The sequence below is a fragment of the Bos grunniens genome, chromosome 25 (assembly GCF_055505025.1).
Source record: "Bos grunniens cultivar Pamir isolate PY7600 chromosome 25, Bosgru_T2T1.0, whole genome shotgun sequence".
In the NCBI taxonomy this organism is placed as follows: domain Eukaryota; kingdom Metazoa; phylum Chordata; class Mammalia; order Artiodactyla; family Bovidae; genus Bos; species Bos grunniens.
Genome location: NC_141189.1, coordinates 20,217,834 through 20,245,183, shown reverse-complemented (window position 1 = coordinate 20,245,183; position 27,350 = coordinate 20,217,834). Strand labels below are relative to the sequence as shown.

The 27,350-nt window shown below is 44.0% G+C and overlaps 1 protein-coding gene across 2 annotated transcripts in view; it reads left to right on the top strand.

The window, feature by feature from the left end:
- Positions 1–25,874, top strand: part of SLC5A11 (solute carrier family 5 member 11) — a 57,387-nt gene extending 31,513 nt beyond the window's left edge. Inside the window, exons 7-16 of one of the 2 annotated variants that reach the window (XR_015154614.1) lie at positions 619–724; positions 1,811–1,891; positions 7,327–7,532; positions 12,118–12,253; positions 19,319–19,426; positions 19,789–19,869; positions 22,316–22,484; positions 22,878–23,093; positions 23,993–24,161; positions 25,570–25,874. Coding sequence is in view for 1 of the 2 variants with exons in the window: in XM_086375270.1 (XP_086231396.1) it covers positions 619–724; positions 1,811–1,891; positions 7,327–7,532; positions 12,118–12,253; positions 19,319–19,426; positions 19,719–19,869; positions 22,316–22,484; positions 22,878–23,093; positions 23,993–24,161; positions 25,570–25,775 (1,548 nt within the window). In the remaining variant the exon portion in view is untranslated. Of the gene's footprint in view, positions 1–618; positions 725–1,810; positions 1,892–7,326; positions 7,533–12,117; positions 12,254–19,318; positions 19,427–19,718; positions 19,870–22,315; positions 22,485–22,877; positions 23,094–23,992; positions 24,162–25,569 lie in introns of both variants that reach the window. The other variant, XM_086375270.1, reaches the window with a different exon arrangement.
- Positions 25,875–27,350: the final 1,476 nt, after the last annotated feature.

Sequence of the window (27,350 nt, the reverse complement as noted above, 5' to 3'; positions counted from 1 at the left end):
AATACTCATTGGGAGGACTGATGCTGAAGCTGAAGCATCAATACTTTGGCCACCTGATGCAAAGAGCCGACTCATTGGAAAAGACCTTGATGTTGGGAAAGATTGAGGGCAGGAGGAGAAGTGGGCAACAGAGGGTGAGATGGTTGGATGGCATCACTGACTCAATGGACATGAGTTTCAGCAAACTCCGGAAGACAGTGAAGGACAGGGAAGCCTGGTGTGCTGCAGTTTGTGGGGTTGCAAAGAGTCGGACACAACTTAGCAATTGAACAACAATCTTGGGGGCAAGTAGGGAGCCACTGAAGAGTTTTGATGAGGAGGAGAGGATGAGATGATCATGATGGTATTTGATAAGGCTGCAGTGTGGAGGATGGAGTGTAAGCAGATCAAGAAGAGAAGCAGGAAGACCACTGAGGAACCTGTATTAGCCTAATGAAGGGATCTCAAACATAATCACCCATAGGGTTCCCATTTGAGACCCTTGATCTGGGAAGAGATGGGTGAAGAAAGGATAACATATGATGTTTCTGTGTTTCTCAGAATCAAGGCTAGGGCCTGAGCCTGGGGAAATTGTGCTAAAATGTCCACTCATTCATACACCCATTGACTTCTCTCTAGGTGGACATGTATGCAGGCGCCATCTTCATTCAGCAGTCTTTGCATGTGAATCTCTACTTGGCCATAGTCGGGTTGCTGGCTGTCACAGCTCTATACACCATCGCAGGTATGACTGGACAAGGGGTGCTGCTGGGAGAGGTGGTGGGCAGGAGCTGTGATCCATCCTATCTTTTCCTGGCCCGTCTTCTGATGTTCCAGTATGCTAAGACCTTGCCTTCATGAACTCTCAATCTGTTACCCTGGGAGATATGATTTCTCTTGGCCATTGTCCAGAGGGAAAAGATTGTCTGATGGAAGGGAGGATTTCAAAATGTGCCATACCTACATAAAGCTATTTTCCATTTATTTCTTTAAGAACTTTTTCTTAGAACCTACTAAATGCTGAGCAGGTGTATTCACAAGCACAGTGCATAGCTGGATCACAAACCACTGCAGTTTTGGAGCCTGAGGCTCGTCTTTTCCCCTAAGACTTGCATCCCAGAAGAGTGGCTGGTGGGGAGCAGGGCCTTGATATGTATCTGCTTTTTCTTTTTTATAATATTTATTTATCTGACATGCTGGGTCTTCACTGTTGCACACGGGTTTTCTCTAGTTGTGGTTACTCTCTGGTTTCAGCGCATGGGCTTCTCATTGTGGTGGCTTCTCTCATTGTGGAGAAAAGGCTCTAGGATGAGAGGGCTTCGGTAGCTGTGGCACACGGGCTTAGTTGCTCTGCAGCATGTGGGATCTTCCTGGACCAGGGATCGAACCCGTGTTCTCTGCGCTGGCAGACAGATTCTTATCCACTGGGCCACCAGGGAAGTCCTGGACTGGGCTTCTTAAAGAAGCATAGAAGTCTTAGGACAACACAAGAACAAGAGCAGGGGCTGCAGGGGCCCCTTGAGGCCCAGGCTTGAAGCTCCATAATATCCCCCTCCACCATATCTTTTGGTTAAAGCAAGCCATTTGGCCAAGCCAATTTAAGAGGAAGAGGAATCAACTTCACCTCAATATGAAAGGACAGCAAAGCTACATGACAAAGTGGGCAGGCACATGAGAAATGGATCCTGCTGTGGCCATCTTTGCGAAGAGTCAACACTAAGACCTCTGTCCCTTCAGGTCCTGAATTTCAAAGTTTCCTCTGCCACCACCCAGAATAACTCCTCTCCATCAGAGTACCTGACCGTCACCTCTGTGCTCATCTCCCCTCTAGGTGGCCTGGCAGCTGTGATCTACACGGATGCTCTACAGACTCTGATCATGCTTATAGGAGCGCTCATCCTGATGGGCTACAGTAAGTGGGGTCCCAGGGTCATTTGGGTGGATGACAGCACCTCTCTCAAGAAGGGACATCTGCTTTCTTCACAGTTTCAAACCCAGCTGGGGGATTCCTACTTGAGGCATTGGTTATTTTAGCTGGAAGAGAACTGTGCTTATCATGGAAACGTATCTGTTTCTTAAGGAAAAATTAATAGAACTTCTTATACTGGTGTGGATAAATAAATAACAAAATAAAAGGAAGTAAAGGAATCGTTCTTCCTTACAGGAAAATTCCAATTTATAAATGCAGGTGGGGTGAGGGAAATAGAATAACACCATTAGAACACCATAGTAATAACTGCTACAGGCAAAAGCCAACGATAAATGCTGAAGTTAGCAAGTGAAAGTTTATGAAGAAATAGCATATTTGCTTGGTCTCGAAGCATCAAATCCAAAATATTTGTTCATTACAAGGGGACATACATCCACTTTACAGTGGAGAAGCATGGCACCACTGTACTAAGTGATCAAGATATAGTAACTGATAACACAATAATCAGGTGTACCCATATGTAGCTTCTGATATGGTCACTGAGGACACAATCACCTCTGTGCCATTCTTGCTGAAATATATACCCTCAACTTCATCGTTTATAACCATCAGACAAATTGAGGGACATTTTACAAACTACAATGATCAGTATTCTTCAAAAGCATCAGGGGCATGAAAAATAAAGACAGACTGAGGAACTATGAAGAGAGGAGGAAAATAAAGAGACACAACGAATAAACACAGTGTAGGATCCTGATCTGACTTCCAGAAGAGGAAAAGAACATGAGCGGTGCGATCGGAACAGCTTCTATTGTGGTTAATGGTAATGCACCCATGTTAATTTCTTAGTTTCCGTAATACTAGGAGAAGGGTGTATGGAAACTCTCTGTGCTACTTATACAACTCTTCTGTATGTCTATAGTTATCTCAAAACTAAAAGTTCAAAAATTAATAAGTATTAAAACCCTTGTGATCCGGATGTGCTATCATTTAATGCTCACAGCAACCCAATGGTATTGGTATTACTGTTGTTCCCTTTGTTGGATGAGAAAATTAGGGCACCAACTGTCAGAAAGTTGCCCAATGTCACAAAGCCAGAATTCAAAGCCAGGATTCAAGCCCCAGTCAGACTGACCTCCGATCTCACCCTCTTCCTTCCCTATCACACTGGCTGGTGATAAGAGTAGGGAGATAATGTGGGTAATAACTTTATTGGGAAGAGTCTAGGAGCAGGAGTCAAAGAGTGTAGGCAAGAATTTTTACCTTAACTTTGTGTCTTTCTGCACAGTTATGCAGAATGTTGTGCATGCGTTACTTTTACCTTTCAAACAACATTTTAAAAAAATCATGGAATAATAAATTAGTTTCACACACACACACACACAAAAAAACAGCAATAAGACTTGCTTATTATAAACTGTATCAGGAAATGTTCTGGATCCTTACAAAGAAGAAAAACTTCACTGATTTATATAAAGAAGAAAACAAATGAGTAATAAATATATAAAGACACATGTTCAGCCTCACTAGATAAATGTTGAGTGTGGTTGCTATCATAATATTTTGAATCTCCCAGGGCCACATAAGTGACTCATAACACTCTCGGGTTTTGGAGGCAAAAGAGCCAAAAGATAGACCTTCACATGGTTTGCTATTTAGCCAACTTCCTGATCTCTTTTCCTAAATATGGGGTCTCAATGAGGAAGTTCCACTATTTAATTCATTATGATCAGTCAGGAGAGAGATAACCGATTCACCTTCAGCAATCTTCCTCATTCTGCTATATCTAGCAGACTTTCTCCTAAGGTATCTGCAGGTTTTTAAATGTGGAAAACTGATTGACAATATATGCTTGATTTTCTTTCTTTCTTTTTTTTAATCATAAAGCTTATTTTATAAAATTAATCTTTATTGGAATATAGTTGATTTACCATGCTGTGTGAGTTTCTGCTGTACAGCAACATCAATCAGTCATATATATAATATATATATATTATATATATGTATATCCACTCTTTATAAGACTCTTTTCCCATGTAAATTATTACAGAGTATTTAGGAGAGTTGCCTGTGCTATGCAGTAGGTTCTTTTTAGTTATCTATTTAATATATAGTGATTTGTATATGTCAATTTGAATCCCCTTGTTTATCATGGTTTTATTTCTGTGCCTTTAAAAATGTATTTATTTATTTATTGGTTGTGCTGGGTCTTCATTGCTGTGTGGGCTTTTCTGTAGTTCCAGCGAGGGGGGCTACTTTCTAATTGTGGTGTGCTGGCTTCTCATTGCAGTGGTTTCTCTTGTTGCTGAGCATAGGCGCTAGGGTGCACAGGCTTCAGCAGCTGTGGTATGAGGGCTCAGCAGTTGTGGTTTCTGGGCTCTAGAGCACAGCCTAAATAGTTGTGGTGAGAGGGCTTAGTTGCCCTGTGGCATGTGGAATCTTTCCAGACCAGGAATCTAACTCACGTCTCCTGCATTGGCAGGTGAAGTCTTTGCCACTGAGTCACCAGGAAAGTCCTGTTTTTGTGCTCTGAATTCTGTTCCATTGGTCTACAGGACTGCTTTTTCCTAATATCATACTGTTTTGATTACTATAGCTTTGTAATATAGTTTGACATCAGAAAATGTGATGCTTCCAGCTTTGATCTTTCTCAAGGTTGCTTTGGCTATTCAGGATCCTTTGTGGTTCCATGTAAATGCTAGGATTGTTTGTTTTTTCCTTTCTTTCTTCTATTTCTGTGAAAAATGCCATTGAAATTTAGATAGGGATTTCATTGCATCTGTGGATCACATTGAGTAGTATGGACATTTTAACAATCTTGATCTTCCAGTCCATTTAACATGGAATATCTGTCCACTTATTTGTGTCTTCTTCAATTTCTTTTATCACTCTTATTTATTGTTTTCAGTGTACAGATCTTTTCACCTCTTTGATTAAATTGATTCCTATTTTATTCTTTTAGATGCAATTAGAAACAATATTGCTTTCTTTTCATTGAAGTATAGTCAATTTACAGTATTGTATTAGTTTGAGGTGTAAATATATATGTGTATATATATTCAGATTATTTTCCATTATAGATTATAAATTATTTAATATAGTGCCCTGTGCTATACAGTAAATTCATGTTGTTTATTTCATATGTAGTAATGTGTATTGGTACTATTTTCTGAATATCTCTTTCCAATAGTATCTGCTTATGTGTTTGGTTACCCAGTTGTGTCCAGCTATTTGCGACCCCATGGACTGTAGCCCACCAGGCTCCTCTCTTCCATGGGATTTTCCAGGCAAGACCACTGGAGTGGGTGGCCATGCCCTTCTCCAGGGGATGTTCCCAACCCAGGGATCAAACCCAGGTCTCCCACATTGCAGGCGTATTCTTTACTGTCTAAGCCACCAGGGAGGCCTGAATAGTATATAGAAACACAATTGGTTATTGCATATTGATTTTGTATTCTGCAGCTTTACTAGATTCATTCATTTATTAGTTTTAACTGTTTTTGGTGGAATCTTTAGGATTTTTTATATATAATATATTATCAGCAAACAGGGACAACTTATTTTCAAATATTGGAGATTTTTCTGATATATTTCTGTTATTGTTTAATTCCATTACAATAATAGAATATATTTTGTATGATGTTATTTCTTATTAATTTATTGAGGTTTGTTTTATGGCCAGAAACATTGCCTATTTTGATGAATCTTCTAAGAGTACTTGAGAAGACTATGTATTCTGCTATTGTTGGGTGTAGTGCTTTATAAATTTCAATTGGGTCAACTTGGTTGATAGTGTTGTATAAATCTTCTTTATCTGTATAAATATTTTTGTCTTATTTTTCCATCAACCACTAAAAAGGGGGTATTGAGGTCTCCAACTATAATAGTTGACTTCTTTCTCTTCTTAGGATTGTTATGAGCTCTTGGTGAACTGACCTCCTTATCATTATGTGGTGTTCCTATCTATCCTTGGCTGTATTCTTTGTTCTGGAGTCTAATTTGTCTAATATTAATATAGTCTGTCTAGCTTTCTCTTGACTTGAATGGTATATATTCAAGGTCCAATTACTGATAATTGGACCACAAACAATTATCCTTCCCTCCCACTACCACAAAATAATTTTTCAGGGAAAAAAGCATGACAAAAATTTATCATCAAAAATATTTTCCCCCCAGTAGCCACTGTTTACCACACTCTTCCACAAAAATAAGCCAGGCTGCTGGTTACATATCATTGTTACCCAAATGGTAACACCAACCCCCTTCTCTTCCATACCAAGAAACAAACAAACAAAAAATACCCAAGAAAAGAAATGAAACAAGAAAGACAAACACAATCTTCCAGAACATAATCCAGTGAGAGCAGTGTTATTTTGGGGATAACCTTGAATCCTTTCGATTAATATAACGAAGCAAATTATCTGCAAACTACAGTGCTTTATTACTTTTTATAGACAACTCATGCTTGTGCCGGATGCTGTGCATTTTATATGCAGAATCTCAGTCCTTGCTCCAGTGCTGTGAGGTTGGCACTTTATTATTACCACTCGCAGATGAAAAACTGAATCTCAGATGGAGAAATGACTTTCTCAAGGCCATAACTTGGACCACTCTTGAAACACCATAAATTGGAATAGCTGAGAAGAAGTTTAGAGGTGAAAGTATGTTTCCTTAAGGCAGAGTTTCTTAACGTGGGGTCCATGGACAGAAGGTACAGGTTTTGTGAACCTTGGATGGGAAAGAAATCCATCTGTTTTCACAAATCTATCAGTGACATTTAGCATCTTTCAGTTATTAGCATAGGCAGCTCACCACAGGGATATTAGCAATATCTGTGACTTTGAAACCAAAATATAACCCTGATGTTTTTATCCAAATGTTTTTATAATTGCTGCTGATGTGTTGAAACACTGTCTGTGTCCATGGTTACTTTAAAACTAGATTGTTATTTGACCCACTGTGGAGTCTTTGTATTTAATGGTGCAAATAAATAAATTACTATGTCTTAGTTCTCATGGTTTGATGAGTGCCTTCGATGTATTTGGCTTCCTTTATAATTGATGTATTTTGTATTAGGAGGAAATGGCAACCTACTCCAACATTCTCATCTGGGAAATCCCATAGACAGAGGTGGCTGGCGGACTATAGTCCACGGAGTTGCAAGAGTCAGACACGACTTAGTGACTAAACGACAATTTTGTATTATATATTTAGAAATATTATTCTAAGAAGCAATCCATAGTCACTACCAAAGGCATTAAAAAAATGTTTTTTTAAAATAGGAGGCTAAGAAGCTCTAAGTCAATTAACTTTGCTGTGGTTCTAAGTAGGATTTCACCAATCTCCAACCATTCCCTTATGAGCTGCTGTGGATCAATCTGAGTTCCTGGCAAATTTGGGCTTCCTCTCAATTCTAGGTTTTGCTGCAGTTGGTGGGTTGGAAGGCTTGGAGGAGAAATATTTTTTGGCAATGGCCAGCAACCGGAGCGGGAACAGCAGCTGCGGGTTGCCCCGGGAAGATGCCTTCCATATTTTCCGAGACCCAGTGACGTCTGATCTCCCATGGCCCGGGATCCTATTTGGAATGTCCATCCCGTCTCTCTGGTATTGGTGCACGGATCAGGTACAGGGCAGCAGGCTGAGCCCCCGGAATGCTTCCTTGGGGTGTCTAGAAGCTGGGTTTTTGTCCTTCCCCTATCTGTTCTCTTATTTCTCTACTACTCTACACATCATCTGCTTATTCTTGCTCATATGGCAAATCCAAAGCTGCTGCTTTTTGCAAAGGGAAAACTTAATACATCCTGCTGAATGTCTGGAAAGACCCAGTAAGCAAAAGCGATGATATATTTTAAACGGAGGTTTTAGCTGACATTGGTATTATTTGCTCCACAAATACTGTACCAGCTGCTTGGAAGTCACAGGTAAACAAGGACACTCGGTCCTTGTAGAACTCACTTTCTTCTGACAGAAGTAGACAGCAGTAAATAAATAAATGGAACATTACAAGGTGATAACTGTCATTAAAAAAAAAAAAAAAGGAGGTTGAGAGTGTGAGAGTGACATTTTAAAATAGGGTGGTCAGGAGAATCATGGTTGAGAAGTGACCTTTGGCAAAGGAGGAGAGCAAGTGGGTTCTGGTGATTGTCAAGGAAGAGAGTTTGGGGCAGAGGGACCCACCAAAGCCAATCCCTTAAAGCAAATATATAACTGGTGTAAAAAAAAAGAAATTAGAAAGGCAAAAGACACTGCTGTGGGTAAAATAAGCCTTTTGTGTTAAAAGGTGGGGTGGGGATAGAATCCGTATTTGCATTTGCTTGTATTTGCTGAAGAGCTTCCCAGGTGGTGCTAGTGCTAAAGAACCCACCTGCCAACGCAGGAGACATAAGAGACGCTGGTTCAATCCCTGGGTTGGGAAGATCCCCTGGAGGAGGAGATGGCAGCCCCACTAGTATTCATGCCTGGAGAATTCCATGGACAGAGGAGCCTGGTGGGCTGCAGTCCATAGGGTTGCAAAGAGCCAGACACGACTGAGCGACTGAAAGAGCGCGGGCGCACACGTGAATGTGCTGAGGGAAACTCCAGATGGATTACCTAAAACTGAGGGCGATTACTTCCGGGGGTAGGTGTGCCAGGAAGGACGGGAGCTATTTCACTCCACACCTTTTTATACTTTCTCAGATTTCAAGCCCGTGAATATGTCATCTATTGAAATTGGTTTTTCCATTACATTAAAGATCAGCAATCTGTGTGTCATTTTGGAAGCTGTATTTCATATTCAGAGCTGATGAGACTTTAACCAAAATAATGATCATGGAGCTGGGCCACTGAATTGGTGCAGGAGGCACTGCAGAGAGTGAACCTCGGTCACCCCATGGGTGAGAACGCCTCTGAGTGAAGAGCTAAAACCCAAGCCAGAGATGGGTACAGTGTTGCCCCTTTAGAAAGTCACTCTCAAAAAAAAAAAAAGAAAAAGAAAATCACTCTCCCCTCTTGACCCTCTCCCCTGATCTTTTCCTTAGCAAATATTGGCTGGAGAGTTCAGCCAATATTCAGCCCATCTGAACTGGGCAGGAGACAGTTCAGATGCAGGCTTGAGCCTGGGCTTTCTAAACCTTAACAGGCTTGGACTGAAGTTCAGGTGGCATAACTTTGTTTAATATCTTCAGCCTCTGTTTTCTCATTAGTGGGATTACTAATAATTGTAAAAGACAGAAGCACTGGGAATTTGCTCATAGTCCTTTCTGTTGCAGGGGCATTTAATAAACTGTTAAAATCATTTACCTTTTTGCTATGGTTTTATGCTACTGCTCTTGACACAGGTCACCAGCTTATATTTATTAATCAATACGAATATTTCCTTGAGATGCCTCACCCCCTCACTAGCTGGGATTTCAGTGTACATCCCTTGAAGCCCACCTTCGACCCACCTCGTATTGTTCAAGAGCCTGGGGACTTAATCCAGGATGACTCGATCATCTTCTGGACGCCAGGGAGGGCGAGAGGGCCCAGAAAACCAAGCCTTCTTTGGACCCCACGGCTCTCGGTCTTGTTGCTGCTGAGCTGGATTCTGTGGCCCCCAAAGGCTGTGTTATGTGTTAGTTCCTTGTGCTGGCGCTGCCCTAGGAGAAGCACGTGTTTGGTCAGCTCTGTGTGTAGCTCACTTTAGAGCAGAAGAAAGGCAAAGTGGCATGCACGGTGCACGGATTGAGAGCGTGTTTTAGATCTTTCTGTGCAGAGACAGAAGGGCAAATCACAATCAATAATGACACTTAACCATTTGTTGATCACTGTGCCATTTACCAGTAATTGATTGAAGCATTTCCTATGTATTAGCTCATTCATGTTCATAACATTTCTATGAGCTCTGCTCCATTACTTGGGTCTGGGGGTTGTCATACAGGGCCACACACTCTTCACAGGGCTTGTGGGGTTTTGAGCAGCACAACGCTCTTAAAACTTACTCAGCTGCCTCTTAAATTCCCCTCTGGAGGCTCCACTTCATGGGAATAAATAAAAACCAACATTCTTTCAGTCACAGCTTTGAACCTGCCATCACAAGGGCTAGGTTTTCCAAAGCTATAAACCCTCCTATCTGCTTCCAGATGGACTGACAAGGATTGAAGCTCGAATGCCTAATTTGGCACTTTCGAGCGACTGCGTTCACTTACTCTGTCGTGTCTGACTCTTTATGACCCCAGGGACCATAGCCCACCAGGCTCCTCTGTCCATGGAATTCTCCAGGTAAGAATACTGGAGTGGGTTGCCATTTCCTTCTCCAGGGGATCTTCCCAATCCAGGGATCGAACCTGAGTCTCCTGTGCCTCCTACATTGCAGGCGGATTCTTATCACTGAGCTACTGGGGATGCCCCTTTGGCATCTTAATGAAGCCATTAAAAAAAAGTATCCTATAGATGCTATATTGTTACATGTAACTACCACATTCTTAAGTATTCTAGAAAGCCCAATGGGTGTATGTTTGGAGTTATGAGAAACAACAGGTAACAGTTAAATCAGCTTCTAGACAAAGACATCCAAGTTCCCAGCTCGAGCCTCACTGTTCCCCCACCTCTCCTCAAATAAGCTGATTCCATGTTTTAGACTCATTCATTGACAGCATCCAAATAAATAATAATAATCTATGCAGTTGAGGAAACACTTGTTTGCAAGTCACAGGAAAAAAAAAAACACACACATCAAGTTTAAACCAGCTTAGGAAAAGGGTGGGGAATTTATTACCTCATGGATTACGAACTGCAGGAAGGTGTACTAGCCTTCAGAAACTCCTGGAACATACTCTGGTATCCTTCTCCATGGTCTTTATTTCTTACCTGCAGACTTCATTGTTTCTCATCGAGGTCCAGTGGAAAGAGACTGACAACTCGCAAAGTCCCAAATCCAAAAACCCTGTGGAAGGGCTCTGGTTGGCCAGGCTTGGGTCCCGTGCCTACCCCTGGATCAGGCAGGATCTGTGCCCAAGAAGACAGGATAGCCATGTGGAGAGGGGGTGGGTTTCAAAAGAAGAAGCAGGACACTCCAGCAAGCCTGTGCCAATGATGAATGCTTTTTAAAAATGGGAAGGATTCCAGCTTTGTCCTGCTCACCACCGTTAATGGTGGTAATGACATTTCACTCCTCTTGTCTACTGTTCACAGAACCAACTTATAAAAGCTCTGGTAGATGGCTCAGTGGTAAAGAATCCGCCTGCCCATGCAGGAGACATGGGTTTGATCCCTGGGTTGGAAAGCTCCCCTGAAGAAAGGAATGGCAATCCACTCCAGTATTCTTGTCTGGGAAATCTCATGGACAGAGGAGCCTGGTCAGCTACAGTCCATAGGATCACAAAGAGTCAGACATGACTTAGCCACTAAACAACAATTCACCAAGGTCTCTGCAACTTCTCCAGAGGCTTCAAGACCCCAAACCTCAGGAAATAGTAGAGAAAATTCTGAGCTCATGTAGATGCCATCTGAAGGCTGGAGCAGGGACCGGTCTTTCCACTCAAAAAACACTCGACAGCATGTCATTCCCTTTGAATGGATAAATCTTTTTTTGCTATTCAAAATTTGGGTATATTGCAAAATCATCACCAAAGTAAATGTAGTTATTTTTCATCACCATACATAGTTTCACTATTTCTCTTGTGATGAGACCTTTTTTAGTGTAATGAGAACTTTTAAGATCATCTCTTAGCAACTTAAAGATAGGCGACCCAGTATTAACTATAGTCACCATGCAGTACATTACATCCCTAGGACTTCTTTTATAACTAAAATTTGTGCTTTTTGACTCCCTTCACCCATTTTGCCCACCCCCACCCTTTGTCTCTGGCAACTACCAATCTGTTCTAAAGTGATAAATCTTGATAAGACCTACCTTATGCCTCCCATCAGAGAGAAGGGGGTCAGGCTAAGACCTAGGTGTACCAGTATGCAGTAACTATAAGCCCAGATACACCAATCCTGTTGGTGGAAGTATCTCAGAACCTCTCTTTCTCTTCTATCCTCCTTCCAGTTCTTGCTTTCTCTGCCTTGGTGTAGCTCCTGCGGCTGGACCACTGGGCCACACGGATTGAGAATAAAAGAGATGCTTCTTTGGAGAAGCCAGATCCACTAGGCTCCTGAGTCTATATGCCTACCAAGAAGCCACGCACATCTAATTTGCTTTAAGAGAAAGTCATCTCAACTTCAACCACCCCACTGTTTCCCAGGTGATTGTTCAGCGGACTCTGGCTGCCAAGAACCTGTCCCACGCCAAAGGGGGCTCTCTGATGGCCGCATACCTGAAGGTGCTACCCCTTTTCATCATGGTGTTCCCGGGTATGGTCAGCCGTGTCCTCTTTCCAGGTAAGAAGACAGCTGGGAGGAGAGATTTTCTATGAGTCTCAGACCCAGTAAAGTGTTCTAAACATATTACCGACTGCCCCATGAGAGTGAGACTGGTGTCCCTTCCTTGTGATTCCACTGAGGCATCTCCATTCCAGTATCTACTGACTCTGTGCTGTTTCCCAATATTGGTTCAATGGGCATGTCCTATAGATGTCCCAGGCCTAACAGAGTGGAGACCTATCCAGGGCTTTGCCTCAACTATACATTTTATTTTATTTATTTATTTTTTGCACTCTCAACTATACATTTTAGTTATTTAGTTGACTGCACCAGGCCTTAGTTGCAAGCACTTGAGAGCTTTGATCTTTGTTGAGGCATGTGAACACTTGGTTGTGGCATGTGGGATCTAGATCCCTTACCAGGGATTGAACCCAGGTCCCTGCTTTGGGAGTGTGGAGTGATAGCCACTGGACCACTAGGGAAGTCCCTCAACTACACATGTATATTTAAAACCACAAACTAGGCTAAATCTTGTCCCAGATGCCAGCTCCCTGAAATCTCACGTGAGGGCACCCCTCACACTTCAGTGGTTTGGCAACTTCAGCCCAATGGAACCCTTCAGTTCAGTTCAGTTCAGTCGCTCAGTCGTGTCCGACTCTTTGTGACCCCCATGGACTGCAGCACGCCAGGCTTCCCTGTCCATGACCAACTCCCGGAGCTTGCTCAAACTCATGTTCATTGAGTCGGTGATGCCATCCAGCCATCTCATCCTCTGTTGTGCCTTCAATCTTCTCCTCCTGTCTTCAATCTTTTCCAGCATCAGGGTCTTTTCCAATGGGTCGTTTCTTCCCGTCAGGTGGCCAAAGTATTGGAATTTCAGCTTCAGCATCAATCCTTCCAATGAATATTCAGAACTGATTTACTTTAGGATTAACTGGTTTGATCTCCTTGCTGTCCAAGGGACTCTCAAGAGTCTTCTCCAACACCACAGTTCAAAAGCATCAATTCTTTGGCCCTCAGCTTTCTTTATAGTCCAACTCTCACATCCATATGTGACTACTGGGAAAACCATAGCTCTGACTGGTTGGACCTCTGTTGGCAAAGTAATATCTCTGCTTTTTAATATGCCACAAGGAAAGCATAGAACCCTTGGTGGGGTACTTTTCTTAACAAAACTGGGGTATCAAACCTCTAAAGTATTTGCCTTATCTATAAAAAAACTTGGTAGAGGGATGAGGTTTTCAGCATGGAGATTAAACAGGCCTAGGAGTGGAAAATGTTATTGGGAGTCATTGTGATGTCAGGAACTGGTGATCTCTATACCTGTACCTGTAGACAGGTGCATCTACTTCCAAAACCTGTCTCTTAATCAGGCTACTGTTTCTCTCAGGAAATCACATCTTAAGCTTTGGATCTATATCTGGAAGATCCATAACAAGACCCTGATCCTCACTCATAGCAGTCAGCCAATCAGTGATGATTATTAAATGAAACATAATGCCACATTCCATGACCCTAGGGAGTTGTAACATCTCAGATGAGTCTGGTCCTCATGAAAAAGTAAAAGAAAATAGATATCAAAACACTCTAGCCTATGGTACCAGCAATAAGTGAGAAATGAATTTGAGAGAGTGAGGCAGGGTGGAGATGGTGAGGTGGGCATGGTGGATTTGAAGGTCTTGATCAGAGCTTCTCAAAGTGTGATCCCCAGTCCAGCAGCATCAGAGTGGCCTTGGAACTTGCTAGAAAGGCAAACTTTTCAGACCTCATCCAAGACCTATCGAATCCAGGTCTTTGGGGATGGGGCCCAACAGAAGGTGGAGAATCCCTGGTCTAAAGGGCCAGGGGCTGGGCCAAGCCACCGTTCCTACCCATTTCCACTCTTCTCTCCGTCTCAGCCCCAGCAGCTCCCTGCTGAATCTTCAGATGGGTCCAGTACTGCCTCAAAGGATGCTCTGATCCTGGGCTCTCATGAGCCTGGACAACATCCTCTTCCACTTAGTCCATCTGAAAAACAATACCCACTCATTAAGGAACACTGGTAGAAACCAAGAAAGAAGCAAAATGACCCTCAAAACAATGAAACCCAAGAGTCTAGAAATGTACCTGTTTACAAACCAATCATCTCCACCTAAGCTTTGGAATAAACTAAGGTTTTGAGTCCTAGCCATGATCCTAGCTTTATGATTTGGGGATGTTATTTAGCCTCTGTGGGTCTCAATTTGCTTGTCTTTAAAATAGGTGTACTAGGGACTTCCCTGGTGATGCAGTGGTTAAGAATCTGCCTTGCAATGCAGGTTCGATCCCTGGTCGGGGAACTAAGATCCCACATGCCATGGAGCAACTGAGCCCCCCTACCACAATTAGAGTCCATGCACCACAACCCCATGGCACAATGAAGATGCTACGTGCCACAATTAAGACCCGGGACAGCCAAATAAATAAATATTTTAAAAATTGGTATAATAGCAATGTTTTCACAGAGTTATGAAAATTACATGAGAAGGTATGTGTAGAGTGTTAATTTGCAGCATCTGCGTCACAGTACAACTTCTATGAATGCTGGCATTTTGGAAGAAGGAGTTTTGGTGCTGTGTTTGGACTGGACTCTGCTAGAGCCATCCTTTATTTCAAGCATCATCATAGGATCTGACAAGGGAATCCACTCAACGTATGAAACGGTTGATTAATTCACCCAAGACACTTGAGCAGATATTAGTGAATGGTGGGTTAACGATCGCAAGGCTGTCGATTTCATTTATAACTTAAGCTGAGCCAAATAGTTTCCTTGTGACGAGCATATTTTTCAGCCCGAATGAACAAACATAATTTTCTGCCCTAAACATGCATTATAAACTTTGTGTCACATGTTTCATGGTTGAAGCTTGCATTCCTAGAGGGTTAAACAAAAACTTGGTTGTTAAATGAATTATTTCAGAGGGAGTCTTGCTCCTTCTTGGTGTCCCTTGAAGACAGGAGTTTTTGGACACTAAGAGTTTGAACTCATAACATGTGAATGTAAACAAGATCTTTGCCCCACCTGGGAGGTTCCCTACCACCTTCTGGCCACAGGAATGTGACTATTTTCTAACTTTCTCCAAAGCTTCCTCAGACAAACCATAAACAAGCCAAGAACTTTGACCTCTCAAAAGCATTTTTCTCAAAAAGATTGTTCCTTCTTAATACTTCCTGTCAAATATCATTTTTGGTCTGCAATCTGAATTTTGTCTAAACTGAATCAGAGTTCTGGAGGCATCTACTTTTGTTCCATAGCAATTGTTATTATTATTATTTTAAAATATATTTATTTATTTATTTGGCTGCGCTGGGTCTTAATTATGGCATCTTTGATCTTTGTTGCAACATGCCAGCTCTTAGCTGTGGCCTGTGGGATCTAGTTCAGCAACCAGAGATTGAACCTGGACCCCCTATTTTGTGAGCGTGGAGTCTTAGCCACTGGACCACCAGGGAAATCCCCTGTTATTAGTATTATTAATTGTGGCCACAGCACCCTTTATCACTCGTGGATGTAAGTGGAGGGAAGGGTCCCGGCTTTGAGAAGACATAGCTGTGAGTGGAGAAATTTTACAAAGACCAGTTAGTTCTTGGGCTTCCTAATGGATGAAGCGGTCTGGGGTGATTTCCATTTCTTAGGTCGTATACTACCTTAAAAAAGAAAATGAAGAATTGGGATCTCCCTGGCAATCCAGTGATTAGGACTCTGTGCTTCCACTGCAGGGGACCCAGGTTCTATCCCTGGTCGGGGAACTAAAACCTTGCAAGCTGTGCAGTGTGGCAAAAAGAACAATAAAAAATATTAGAGGGCAGGGAGGGATAAATTAGGGATTTGGGATTAATAGATACACACTACTATAGGTAAACACCAAGGATCTACAGGGAACTATAGTCAATATTTTCTAATAATCAATAAATGAAAGAATCTCAAAAATAATATATGTGTATATATATATATATAAATATAACTGAATCACTTTGCTGTACACCTGAAACATTATAAGTGTCTGTATTATACAACCATACTTCAATAAAAATTTTTAATTGAAGAAAAGAATCAACAGTACTAGGTTTTAAAGTCGTGATGTACTTTAAATGTTCACATTTATTAAACTGATAGTTTTAACCCAGATAAAATTATAAAGACCAGGCATTTAACCTCATCTGGCGATAACATTGCTGCCAGTGAATTTAAGGTTCTTTGTCCCGAAAGATTTCAGAGACAACTCAGAGAGTTTGGGAAGATAAAGTGAGAGTTTATTTAAGCAAAGGGGACAGTGGGCAGACAGGTGAGGAGCCGCCACCCTGGGATTCTTTATCATTGGTGTTGAGGGGCTTCATACAAATGAAGGGGTAGACTATTCCCTGAGGAAGGAGGAGTTTGGAGTTTGTATTCCCTGATTTTAACCCCAGTTCCATTTTCCCAAGGGGAGGAGGGGTTTTTGTCCCTATTCAGCTTAAATCAGAAGTGTCATGGCATCAGTGCATGGTGGGTGCTTATCTGTAAGGCCAATTTTATTGTAATAAGAACATACTAAGCAAAAGGTTGCCTTTGGAGGCAGGAGATTCCTGCCTTTCCCCAGCTTTCTTTGTTACCTGAACCCTATCACCTAAAATATGTAGTTTTCTGGTCAACATGGAGTTTCCTGCTTTCCTTCATCTGCCTCACTGTTTACAAGACATTTACAAGATGTTTACAAGATTTCCTGCCACCTGGCCCCTGCTCCCATTTCCCTGCTCATACCTAGCTACCTGCCTGCTGTAACCCTGTCAAGCATCTGCGTTTGAGGCCACTTGTGAATTTGAGGCTTCAACTACACGTTCATCATGAAATTGGTATTGCATCAGAACCTGGGAGGAGATGGGCGTGGGCAGTGATGGGCTCCAAGCCCACCCCTAAACTGAGTCTTGGGGGTAGTTGTCACTTGCCATCGGATGTGGGCTGGAAGGCAGTGTCACCCATCAGAATGAGGAAGAAAGACAGAGGGTCACCCATCAGAATGAGGAAGAAAGACAGAGGGAGGGTCTTGGAGCTGTTTATGGGAGTTACCCCTATTAATAGATCCAGCTGGCAAAAGAGATATGAGGATTTACAAGTGCTCCAGCAGGCGTGAGTGGTGATGTTTTGGCATGGAGAAGGTGGTGAGGAGCATAGCTCAGCTCAGATACGAGGAGCTGAGGAAGACAGAAAGTAACAAGAAAGCTCTCATTCAAACACGTGCCAGACCACTGAGACTACCTACACTCTGGGCCTTCCCTGAAACTTTGGATCGGGAGTTGCGAGACTTGTCTCCATCATGACCTTGCTGGGTGACTATAATCAGGTCCCTTCCCCTCTCTGAAGGTAACACTAATAATGAGATAGCGAGCCTCTTCCCAACAAAAGTGTATTGAGCAGATAGTCTGCACTGAAATTGTATAGTGGCCTTTCAGGGGGGCTCCAAAGAGCTCCCGGTACTACAGTCCTTTATGTCTCAGCACAGAAAGAATTCTGTGAGAAGCAAAGTGATGGATGAGAAGTGATTTCTTAGAATAGAACAGTTGTAAGTCTTACAAGCAGGTGGGCGAGGGGGTGCCATGCCCCGAGAATTTACTGGGCTACAGTTTCATAATCAAAGGAAAAGTAGGGGGTGGGAGAGGAACTTCTTTGTCTTTCTTCAGTAGACTTTCTTGCTTCCAACATCAGCTCCTTCTCCAGGTTGTGCAGGGGACATTTCTCGTCCCTACAGGGTCAAGCTAGGTTCACAGATTATTGTTTTTCATGTGTGCAGAGAGCATGTCTTAGGAATCAGTAACTTACTGAGCTCACTGGGCAGGCTGTGGGTCCCGTGTCACCATCGTTTTATTGTTTGGGGGCAGGTCCCGTGCTTCTGTTGCATGATTTTGTTGCTAAGCCAGCCTTCTTGGTTTTGTGGTTGAGCAAACCTGCTCCCTTGAGTAATCATTAACTTACAAGGCTCCCCTATATATATATTTTTGCATACAGTCCCCTAGTGGGATTAACTATTTAATCGTCTACTTTGTCCCTTTACTCTGTCCCTATCAGTACCACACATTAGTATAATTTTTTTTTTATCTCTTTCTATCTTGTAAGCAAGAGGTCTATGCTTGTATGCTTTGGATGTGTTCATCACGATAACAGGTAGAGATGAAGAACTAGAGGTGCCAGGAATTCTGGATGGATTTACATTAGAAAATCAGGATGCTGCTTGGGAGAGAAAAGAATTGATACAGAAATGGAGAAAGAGGAGGTGAGAAAACTTCCAAGTGGGTAGAGTTTTTATGAGTCTAAAATGAGGAACAGCTGTTGAACTATATGTGCTATTGGGAAGGAGATGGGGAAAAGAGGAATTTTAAAAATATTTGCCTTGTGTCAAATGATGGCATTCTCCTTTGCACTTCCAATAAACTTAGGTAAAGAGGTGAATTGCTTGTGTCCTTTTTAGAGAGTTAAGGAACCTGATGTAGAACAGGGTGCCGAGACTGGCTGTGAGGTGTCAGCTTTATTGAGGTTTCAATAAAAGTAGTTGAAATGAACTCAGCACTTCCCATGCCTCAGACTCTGGGCTACATGTGTTAACGTGCACCTTCTCAGTCCTCACTGTAATCTTAGGAAGCAAAGTTCCATTACTGTCCCAATTTCACAGATACAGCAACTGAGGTCCAGGATGGTTAAGTGAGAAGGCCATGGTTTATCAAGTTTGTTGTTTAGTGGCTAAATCATGTCCGACTTATTGTGACCCGATGGACTGTAGCCCGCCAGGCTCCTCTGTTCATGGGGTTTCCCAGTCAAAAATACTGGAGTGGGTTGCCATTTCCTCCTCCAGGGGATCTTCCTGAGCTAGGGATTGATCCTTTGTCTCTTTTGGCAGGCAGATTCTTTACCACTGGGAAACAGGCAGATTCTTTACCACTTAATCAAGTCCAGGGTCCTTTTTATTTCATTGAGCTCTACACTTATATGCAGTAGCCCTGTCTCCTGGTGCTGACTGGCGCTGGGCTGTGTTTTGGCCGGGCCTAGGGCTCTGAGGGTCCATCTAGCCATCTCTGGGCTTGTTTCCTCCACAGATGAAGTGGCTTGTGCAGACCCAGAAATCTGCCGGAAGGTCTGTAGCAACCCCGCCGGCTGCTCTGACATCGCGTATCCCAAACTTGTGCTGGAACTCCTGCCTACAGGTAATGATCCATCACCCTTCAGCTGAGTCCCCCCGAGAAAGGAGGACCCTGGCTGGGCTCCCATCCAAGGTGGGGGACAAGATGCGAGGGCCCCCAGCTGAAGCTCAGGCCCTGGCTACGCAGGGGGCTGTACCCCACCCACCTCTGGGTCCCTCCTCTCAGCTCCCAGCCCTGAGTTCTGCCTTGTCAGCATTGAACCTCTCAGGACTGGTTGGCCGCAGACCTGGGCAATGGGGTCAACAGTGAAGGCAGAAAAAAGCCCAAGGCCCATAGAGCTCCCTTCTGCCCCCAGGGCTCCGTGGGCTCATGATGGCTGTGATGGTGGCGGCGCTCACGTCTTCCCTCACCTCCATCTTTAACAGTGCCAGCACCATCTTCACCATGGACCTCTGGAACCATCTCCGGCCTCGGGCATCTGAGAAGGAGCTCATGATTGTGGGCAGGTATGATTTTACTCTGGTGGCTCAGACGGTAAAGCGTCTGCCTGCAATGTGGGAGACCTGGGTTCGATTCCTGGCTCAGGAAGATCCCCTGGAGAAGGCAATGGCAACACACTCCAGTTACTCTTGCCTAGAAGATCCCATGGATGGAGGAGCCTGGTAGGCTACAGTCCATGGGGTCGCAAAGAGTTGGACACGACTGAGCAACTTCACTTTCTTTCACTTTTCACAGTCTTATTGGGTGGGGCCGGGCAAGAGTCTGAAAAGTCAGGATAACCCAGGGAGGAAAAAGCTGAGCCATTCAAAGGGAAAGTCCAAACAGTGACTTCTCCTGGTTGGCTCAGCCCCACTCTGATGGCCAAGCTGAAGGACACCAGGACCCTGTGGATGAGTAAGGCATTCATTCATTCAAGAGCACTTCCTATCTGCCAGGTGCTGGGCACATAACAGTGAAAAGAAAAGACTCATTTTGCTTTCTTGGAGCTAGAATAAGAAAAGCATAAGTAAACAGGTGGTTTTAACCACATTGAGTATTATGACAGATGAGCCAGAACTAGGGCTTCAGAGGAAAGTCTCTAACTTGGGTTGGGATTTGAGGGGTCAATAGGAGATAGCCAGGTAAAAGCAAGGAGGGTGTTCTGGAGGTTTGGGGGAAGGTTTCTCTACCAAGTCTTCTGCCAACTCCTGAAGCATAATGCAGGGAATGAAAATGAGTGAAGTGAGTGGCATGCACATTTTATGCAAAAGGTATGCTAACAAGCATCTCGGGGCTCTGCTTCTCAAGAAGGTGCATTCCTAGGGCTGTCTCAGCCATGGTTGAGGGAAAGGTATGACAACAAAAGGCTTCTCTGGTAGCTCAGATAGTGAAGAATCCACCAGCAATGCAGGAGACCAGGGTTCGATCCCTGGGTCGGAAAGATCCCCTGGAGAAGGAAATGGCAACCTGCTCTAGTATTCTTGCCTAGAGAATTCCATGGACAGAGGGCCCTGTTGGGCTACAGTCCATGGGGTCACAAAGAGTGGAACAGGACTGAGCCACTAACTATGACATCAAAAACATATTCTGTTAAAAAAAAGAAAGAGAGCTAAATTAGACCTCATCAAAACCCAAAACTTTTTCAATTCAAAAGAAACTAAGAAGGGGACTTGGGTGGTCCAGTGGTTAAGACTCCAAGCTTCCAATGCAAGGGGCTCAGGTTCGATCTCTGATCAGGGAACTAAGATCCCACATGCCATGCAGGGTGGCCAAGAAAATAGGAAAGAAAAAAAAGGAAAGAAAGCAAATGAGAAGATGAGCCACAGATTGGGAGAAACTATTTGCAAGCCAAATATTTGACAAAGGCCCTGTAATCTAGAACAATCTTCAAAATGAGATTGTAATCTATTTTCTAATCTAATTTTTTGTAATCTAATTTTCACAAAGATTGAAAATGACTTCAAGAGACCACTGTACACCCACTAGTATGGCTATAATTGAACAGCAGATAGGGAGGCAGAGAAGTTGGAATTCTTGTGAATTGCAGGTGTTAATATATAATGGTTCAACTGTTCAAAACAGTTTGGCATTTTCTTAAAAAGTTAAATATAAACTTACCATATGACCTAGCAACTGCATTCCTAGAAATAAAACCATATGTCTGCACAAAGACATGTATACAAGTGTTCATAGCAGCAGTTTTTACAAGAGCCAGAAAGTAGAAGGAATCTAAATGTCCACTTATAGGTGAAGGATAAATAATGTTACACAACGGCGTATCCACTCAACGGAATGTTTTCAACAATAGTTACACTGGCATATCCACTCAACGGAATGTTTTCAACAATAAAAAGGAATGAAATACTGATACATATCTGATGAACTTCAAAACATGCTAAATGAAAGAAGCCAGCTGCAAAAGACCATGCATTGTATATATTGTGTGCCATTTATGTGACGTGTCCAGAAAAGCAAACCTATAGACACAGAAGCCCCTAGGGGGTTCCCTGGTGACTTGTGGAAAAGAATCTGCCTGCAGTGCAGGAGACCTGGGTTTGATTCCTGGGTCAGGAAGATCCCCTGAAGGAGGGCATGGCAACCCATTTCAGCATTCTTGCCTGGGAAATCCCAGGGACAGAGGAGCCTGGTGGGTATAGTCCATAGGATCACAGTCAGACATGACTGAGGAACTAACAATTCCATTTTCTTTCACAGAGATAGAAGTGCTTCTTTAGGTTGGAAACAAGAATAGACTGTAAATGGGCATGAGGGGATGTTTTTGGAGTGATGTATATTCAAAAACTTGATTTGTGATGTTGGTTACATGACTATAAATTTACCAAAATTACTTGATTACATACTCATAATGGGTGAATCTTATGGTATATAAATTCTACCTCCAGAAAGTTAAAAAGAGAAGTATCCAGGGAGGACAAAACTAATGTGGGGGGTGTGGGTCTCTCATCCAACCAGGGTGTTTGTGTTGCTTCTGGTGTTGGTCTCCATCCTCTGGATCCCTGTGGTCCAGGCCAGCCAGGGTGGCCAGCTCTTCATCTACATCCAGTCCATCAGCTCCTACCTACAGCCACCTGTGGCTGTGGTCTTCATCATGGGATGTTTCTGGAAGCGGGCCAATGAAAAGGTAGCTCTGGATCAGCCCTTCAGTCCATTGGATGGGAGAGGAGGGACTTGGAGAGGGGACACGCGGATGTCAGGTGTCATTGTGTGTGTGGGAGGGGCGGGTAATGAGATCTGGGGAGAAAGATCCAGGGAGGATGTGACCTGGCTTTTTGAAAACAAGCAATGAAGCTTCTACTTTGATTCATTTTGTCTTTCAAAAGGGAAGCTGAATTAACAGGGAATTACATGTAGCGGATCAATTGTATGTAAAAGATAAGCAGATAAGTAGCTCCCACCCTTTTTGAATCACCGACCCCTGCAGTGACTGTCATTATAAAGACCAGTTCTGGAAAGGGCTTGCTGAGCTTTCCGGAGGCACGTGTCTAAGATAGCTTTGCTTTGCTCTGCTTTGCAGGGTGCCTTCTTCGGTCTCGTCTTAGGCCTCCTCCTAGGCTTGGTTAGGCTGATCCTGGACTTCATTTACGTGCAGCCTCGCTGTGACCAGCTGGATGAGCGCCCAGCCGTGGTAAAGGATGTCCACTACCTCTACTTCTCTATGATCCTGTCCTCGGTCACCCTGATCACTGTGTGTGCCGTGAGCTGGTTCACAGAGCCGCCCTCCAAGGAAATGGTACTTTGGGGTTTGACCTATAGCCTATGACCTATAGCCATTGAGACCCTTCACTGCTAGCAACAGAAAACCAGGACTGATTTTCAAAAAGCTGAAAAGTCCAGGGTTCGGTCTTTGGAGGAACTTGATTTCAGAAAAGACCATCTGAATCCATTGGTCACCTCTTCTTTTTTTTTTTTTTAAATTTTTTATTATTTATTTTGGCTGCACTGGGTCTGTGTTATGGCACATGGTCTTCTCTAGTTGTGGCTTGTGGGCTCCAGGGTGCACAGGTTCAGTAGTTGTGGTGTGAGGGCTTAGTTGCTCCGTTGCATGCAGGATCTTAGTTACCTGACCTGTGTCTCCTGCATTGGAAGGTGGACTTTTAACCACTGGACCACCAGGGAAGCCCCTTCTCGCCTCTATTCCTATTCTCCAGCCCCTAATGGGGTCAGCAGCTTCTAGCATATATCCTCTCTTAGTCTCATTAAGCAAAAGCATAAGCATTTTAGTCCCAGCATTTCCAGTGAAGCTGCTCACGCCCATTGATGGAGTCAGCCCAAGACACATGGTCACCCATGAACCAACCCAGTTGCTGTGGCCAGAGAAATGGATGAGCTGAATGCTGGTCGCTGGGTCCCACACACCCCTGGGCTGGGGTTAAGCTCTTATTAGAATGAGGGAGGGTGAGATCCCCACAAGAGATTTGGGGCTTTCAAAGAAAGATGGGGAATGAGTGGGAGAAACATCCATTGATTCTGAAGAGTGCAGGGAGCTGAAGCTTGTTGGAAGGTGGAGTGGGAGGGAGAGACTGGAAGAGACTTGGACATGAAGGCTGAGCCTGGCGTTGGAAGGAGGTAGGAGAAAGGGATGAACGTCACCACCCCACCCCCATCTCACAGTTCCTCTCTACTCCATAGGTCAGTCGCTTGACCTGGTTTACTCGCCATGACCCCGTGGTCCAGAAGGAACAGGTGCCGTCAGCAACCCCACCGCCTCTTACCCTCTCTCAAAACGGGACACCAGAGGCCAGCGGCACCAACACCCAGTTCGAGATGGTTCAAGAAAACCTGTCCAAAACCCACAGCTGTGAGTTGCCTTTTTCCTAGGTTGCAGTAGGAACCTCAAGAAGCATTATGTGTTTAAGAGGACATTTTTCTATCATATCACTAGCAAGTAAAGCGGCACACGTGGCATTTTAGCGTCTCCTCATTCCCAGGGTCTGGTCTTCCCTCACTCTCTGGCCACTGAAAGGGTTAGGAACTTTCGATAGATGCTTCAGGTGGGCAATGAGAGCCAACGTTTGTTGAGTGCCTGCTAAAACACAGTTCATTTGATCCTCGTGCAACCCCACGTGCTAGGCTGGGGTTACAGCTGGCATTCTCTAAACTACTGGTTTTAAACTCTCAGCTTGCGGACATATTTTGGTTTAGGCCACCTACTCTTTTAATGTGAATTATTTAAAAGTAGGGAGATTGCATAACATTTCAGATTTCCACCTTCTTTTGAACAACTGGAAGGTCTGGCAGCACGGAGCCCATATGCCTGCCTGGCAAAAGTTGCCTGGAGGTGGGAAGCAGCTGGTCCTTAGACCTGGGATACACAGTTAGTCAAAGTCCCCAGCAGTCCCTTCTGCCTACATGACCCCAAGGCTGTGGTTGTCACTAATTACCACACATGGCTTTTAAAGGAGCTTCCCTGATGGCTCAGTGGTAAAGAATCTGCCTGCCAATGCAGGAGACTCAGGTTCGATCCCTGGGTCAGGAAGATCCCCTGGAGGAAATGGCTACCCACTCCAGTATTCTTGCCTGGGAAATCCCACGGACAGAGGAACCTGGAGGGCTACAGTCTATGGGGTCGTAAAGAGTGGGACATGACTTGATGACTAAACAATAGCAAATGGCTTAAAAAAAAATTGTGGCTATGAACCCATGGCATCCTATAGTGGGAAACGCAAGGATAGATGCAGAAGGCCATGTGCTTCAGGAAAACATGAGAGAATCTTCCTTGGTAGAGGTGATGTGTGTAAGAAGCAAATCAGCTCTTCTGACTCCCATAGGCCACCTGCCTGGCTCCATCCACAGTTGATTTCACAGCCCCAGCTCTGAGTAGAGACAGAGTTCCCTGTAAGAGTGCCTGTCTCCCTTCAGCCTCTGGCAGGTGGTGCCACACACAGAGAGGGAGTCAGATCAAGCAGGTCCTAAACCCATCTCTGCCTCTGCTGACCCGCTCTGTGCTTCACTCAAGTTAGTCTGAGCCTCTATCTAAGAGGCTGAAATTCATCTGAAATTCTGCACCTAAACTTCATGAAAAGTCTGAAAACACCAACCTTTCAGAATTCAAGTCTTCCAGGATTGAGGTATTAACAAATACCTTCCAGAAGAGGAACATAAGGTTTTTATCACAGTGTCTGAAACATACTGGGTGAGACTCTCTTCCCTCTTGTCTGGGAGACACAGCTCACCCTTACAACCTTTATCTGTTGTGTTCTTTTTAGGCGACATGACCACAAAGCGGTCCAAAGTGGTGAAAGCCATCTTGTGGCTCTGTGGGGTGGAGAACAAGGGCAAGGAGCAAGCACCCAGCAGAGCGGACCCGATCATAGTTTCCCTGGAAGAAAACCCCTTGGTGAAAACCCTTCTGGACCTCAACCTCATCATTTGCATCAGCTGTGCCATATTTCTCTGGGGCTACTTTGCTTAACGTGGGGGTGAACCCAAGGGTCCGAGCTCTCATTTGTTATCAATGTTCCGATTTTTTTAATGAAGGAGAAAAAAATAATAAAGCTTTGTTTGTTTACCACTAGGTGTCAAAGCTGTTAATGGGCCATCTTCAACATAGTATTTAGCCCTTCCTTTATTATTTTTATCTATCTATTTATTTACGGCATCGGATCTTAGTTTCAGCAGGTGGGATCTTCATTCCGCCACGCAGGATCTTTCCTTGAGGTGCATGAACTCTCTAGTTTGTGGTTCGCAGGCTCAGTAGTTGTAGCACAGGGTATTAGACGCTCCGTGGCATGTGGGAGCTTAGTTTCCAGGGATCGGATCTGAGTCCCCTGTATTACAAGGTGGATTCGCAACCATTGGACCACCAGGGAAGTCCCTAGCCCTTCTTACAAGGGAATGAAGGTTAGAAGCTGGAAAAAGAGAGAAGGGTAAAGGCTTCCTTGTCTCAAAAGGCAGTCATTTACTCTTTCTGTCCATCAAGTAACATCAACAGCCAAATCCAAAAGGTGAGACAAGCAGAGACTCCCAGCCCTCCAGGAAACACATCTCCTGGGCTGGGTGAACTCTTCCCCGGCTCATCTTCCAAGCAGGAGGAATGGGACCTGCCTTCTGTCTCCTGCCTTTCACTGTTGATGGCTTTGGGTGAAGAAATAGCTGGTCCCCAAAGGTTTTCTCACTGTGAAGTTTGCACCTCTCTATGACCTCTGGGAAACAGACCTGAGTTGGTGCCCTGGAATCTTGTGCCATAAGAAAATCAGGGGATCGGCTGCATGTCCCAAGTTCTGCCTTAGCTTGGGCCTTTCTGCTTGACTCACCACAATGCTGTTCCCAACAAGCACCACAGCCACAAGGATCTAAAGTACAAATCCGACAGTCACTCTGCTCCTCCATCCACAGCCCGCTGCTCCCCGGTTGACTCTAAGGCCCTTCACACCCTTCACACTCCAGCTCCTGCTTCCCTCGCCAGACTCACTCCTTGCCCGTGGCCCACCTCCCCCTCTACTTCTGTGCTCTCTCTCACCTCACAGGCCATTCCTAGCACCTGGAGAGCCCACTTCTCCACTCCTCTCTCTACCAACAGGGACCTTCCTCCCGTGTGTTTCCATGGTCCACCCCTCCCCATCCCCCAGCCTCTCCCTGCTGCCAGGTATCTGTTTGCAAGCTTCCTGCAGGCCAAGACTATGTTTGTGTGGCTCAGCTTGGTTCCCCAGGGTCTAGGTCAGTGTGTGGAAGAGTAAGCCCATGGTATTCACCTAAAGAAGACATAGAAATCATTATAAGACACAGCTTCAATTCGAAACATCCTTAGGTGAAAGCAAGAATTCTGTTTCTACCATGAAATAACATGAAAAACACTTTGGGTCATCCAAATATAATTTATTGATATGTATGAAAACTGCATTCAAATACAAATATAGAAGGTAAAAACAGAATTCTGATGAATTTTTGTTTTTGTTCTTTTCAAAATATATTTGGCTCAAGTATATCCTGATGGGTCATTTGTGGTGACATTTTGACGTAGGTGATGGGTAGACCCCAAGGTGACCCT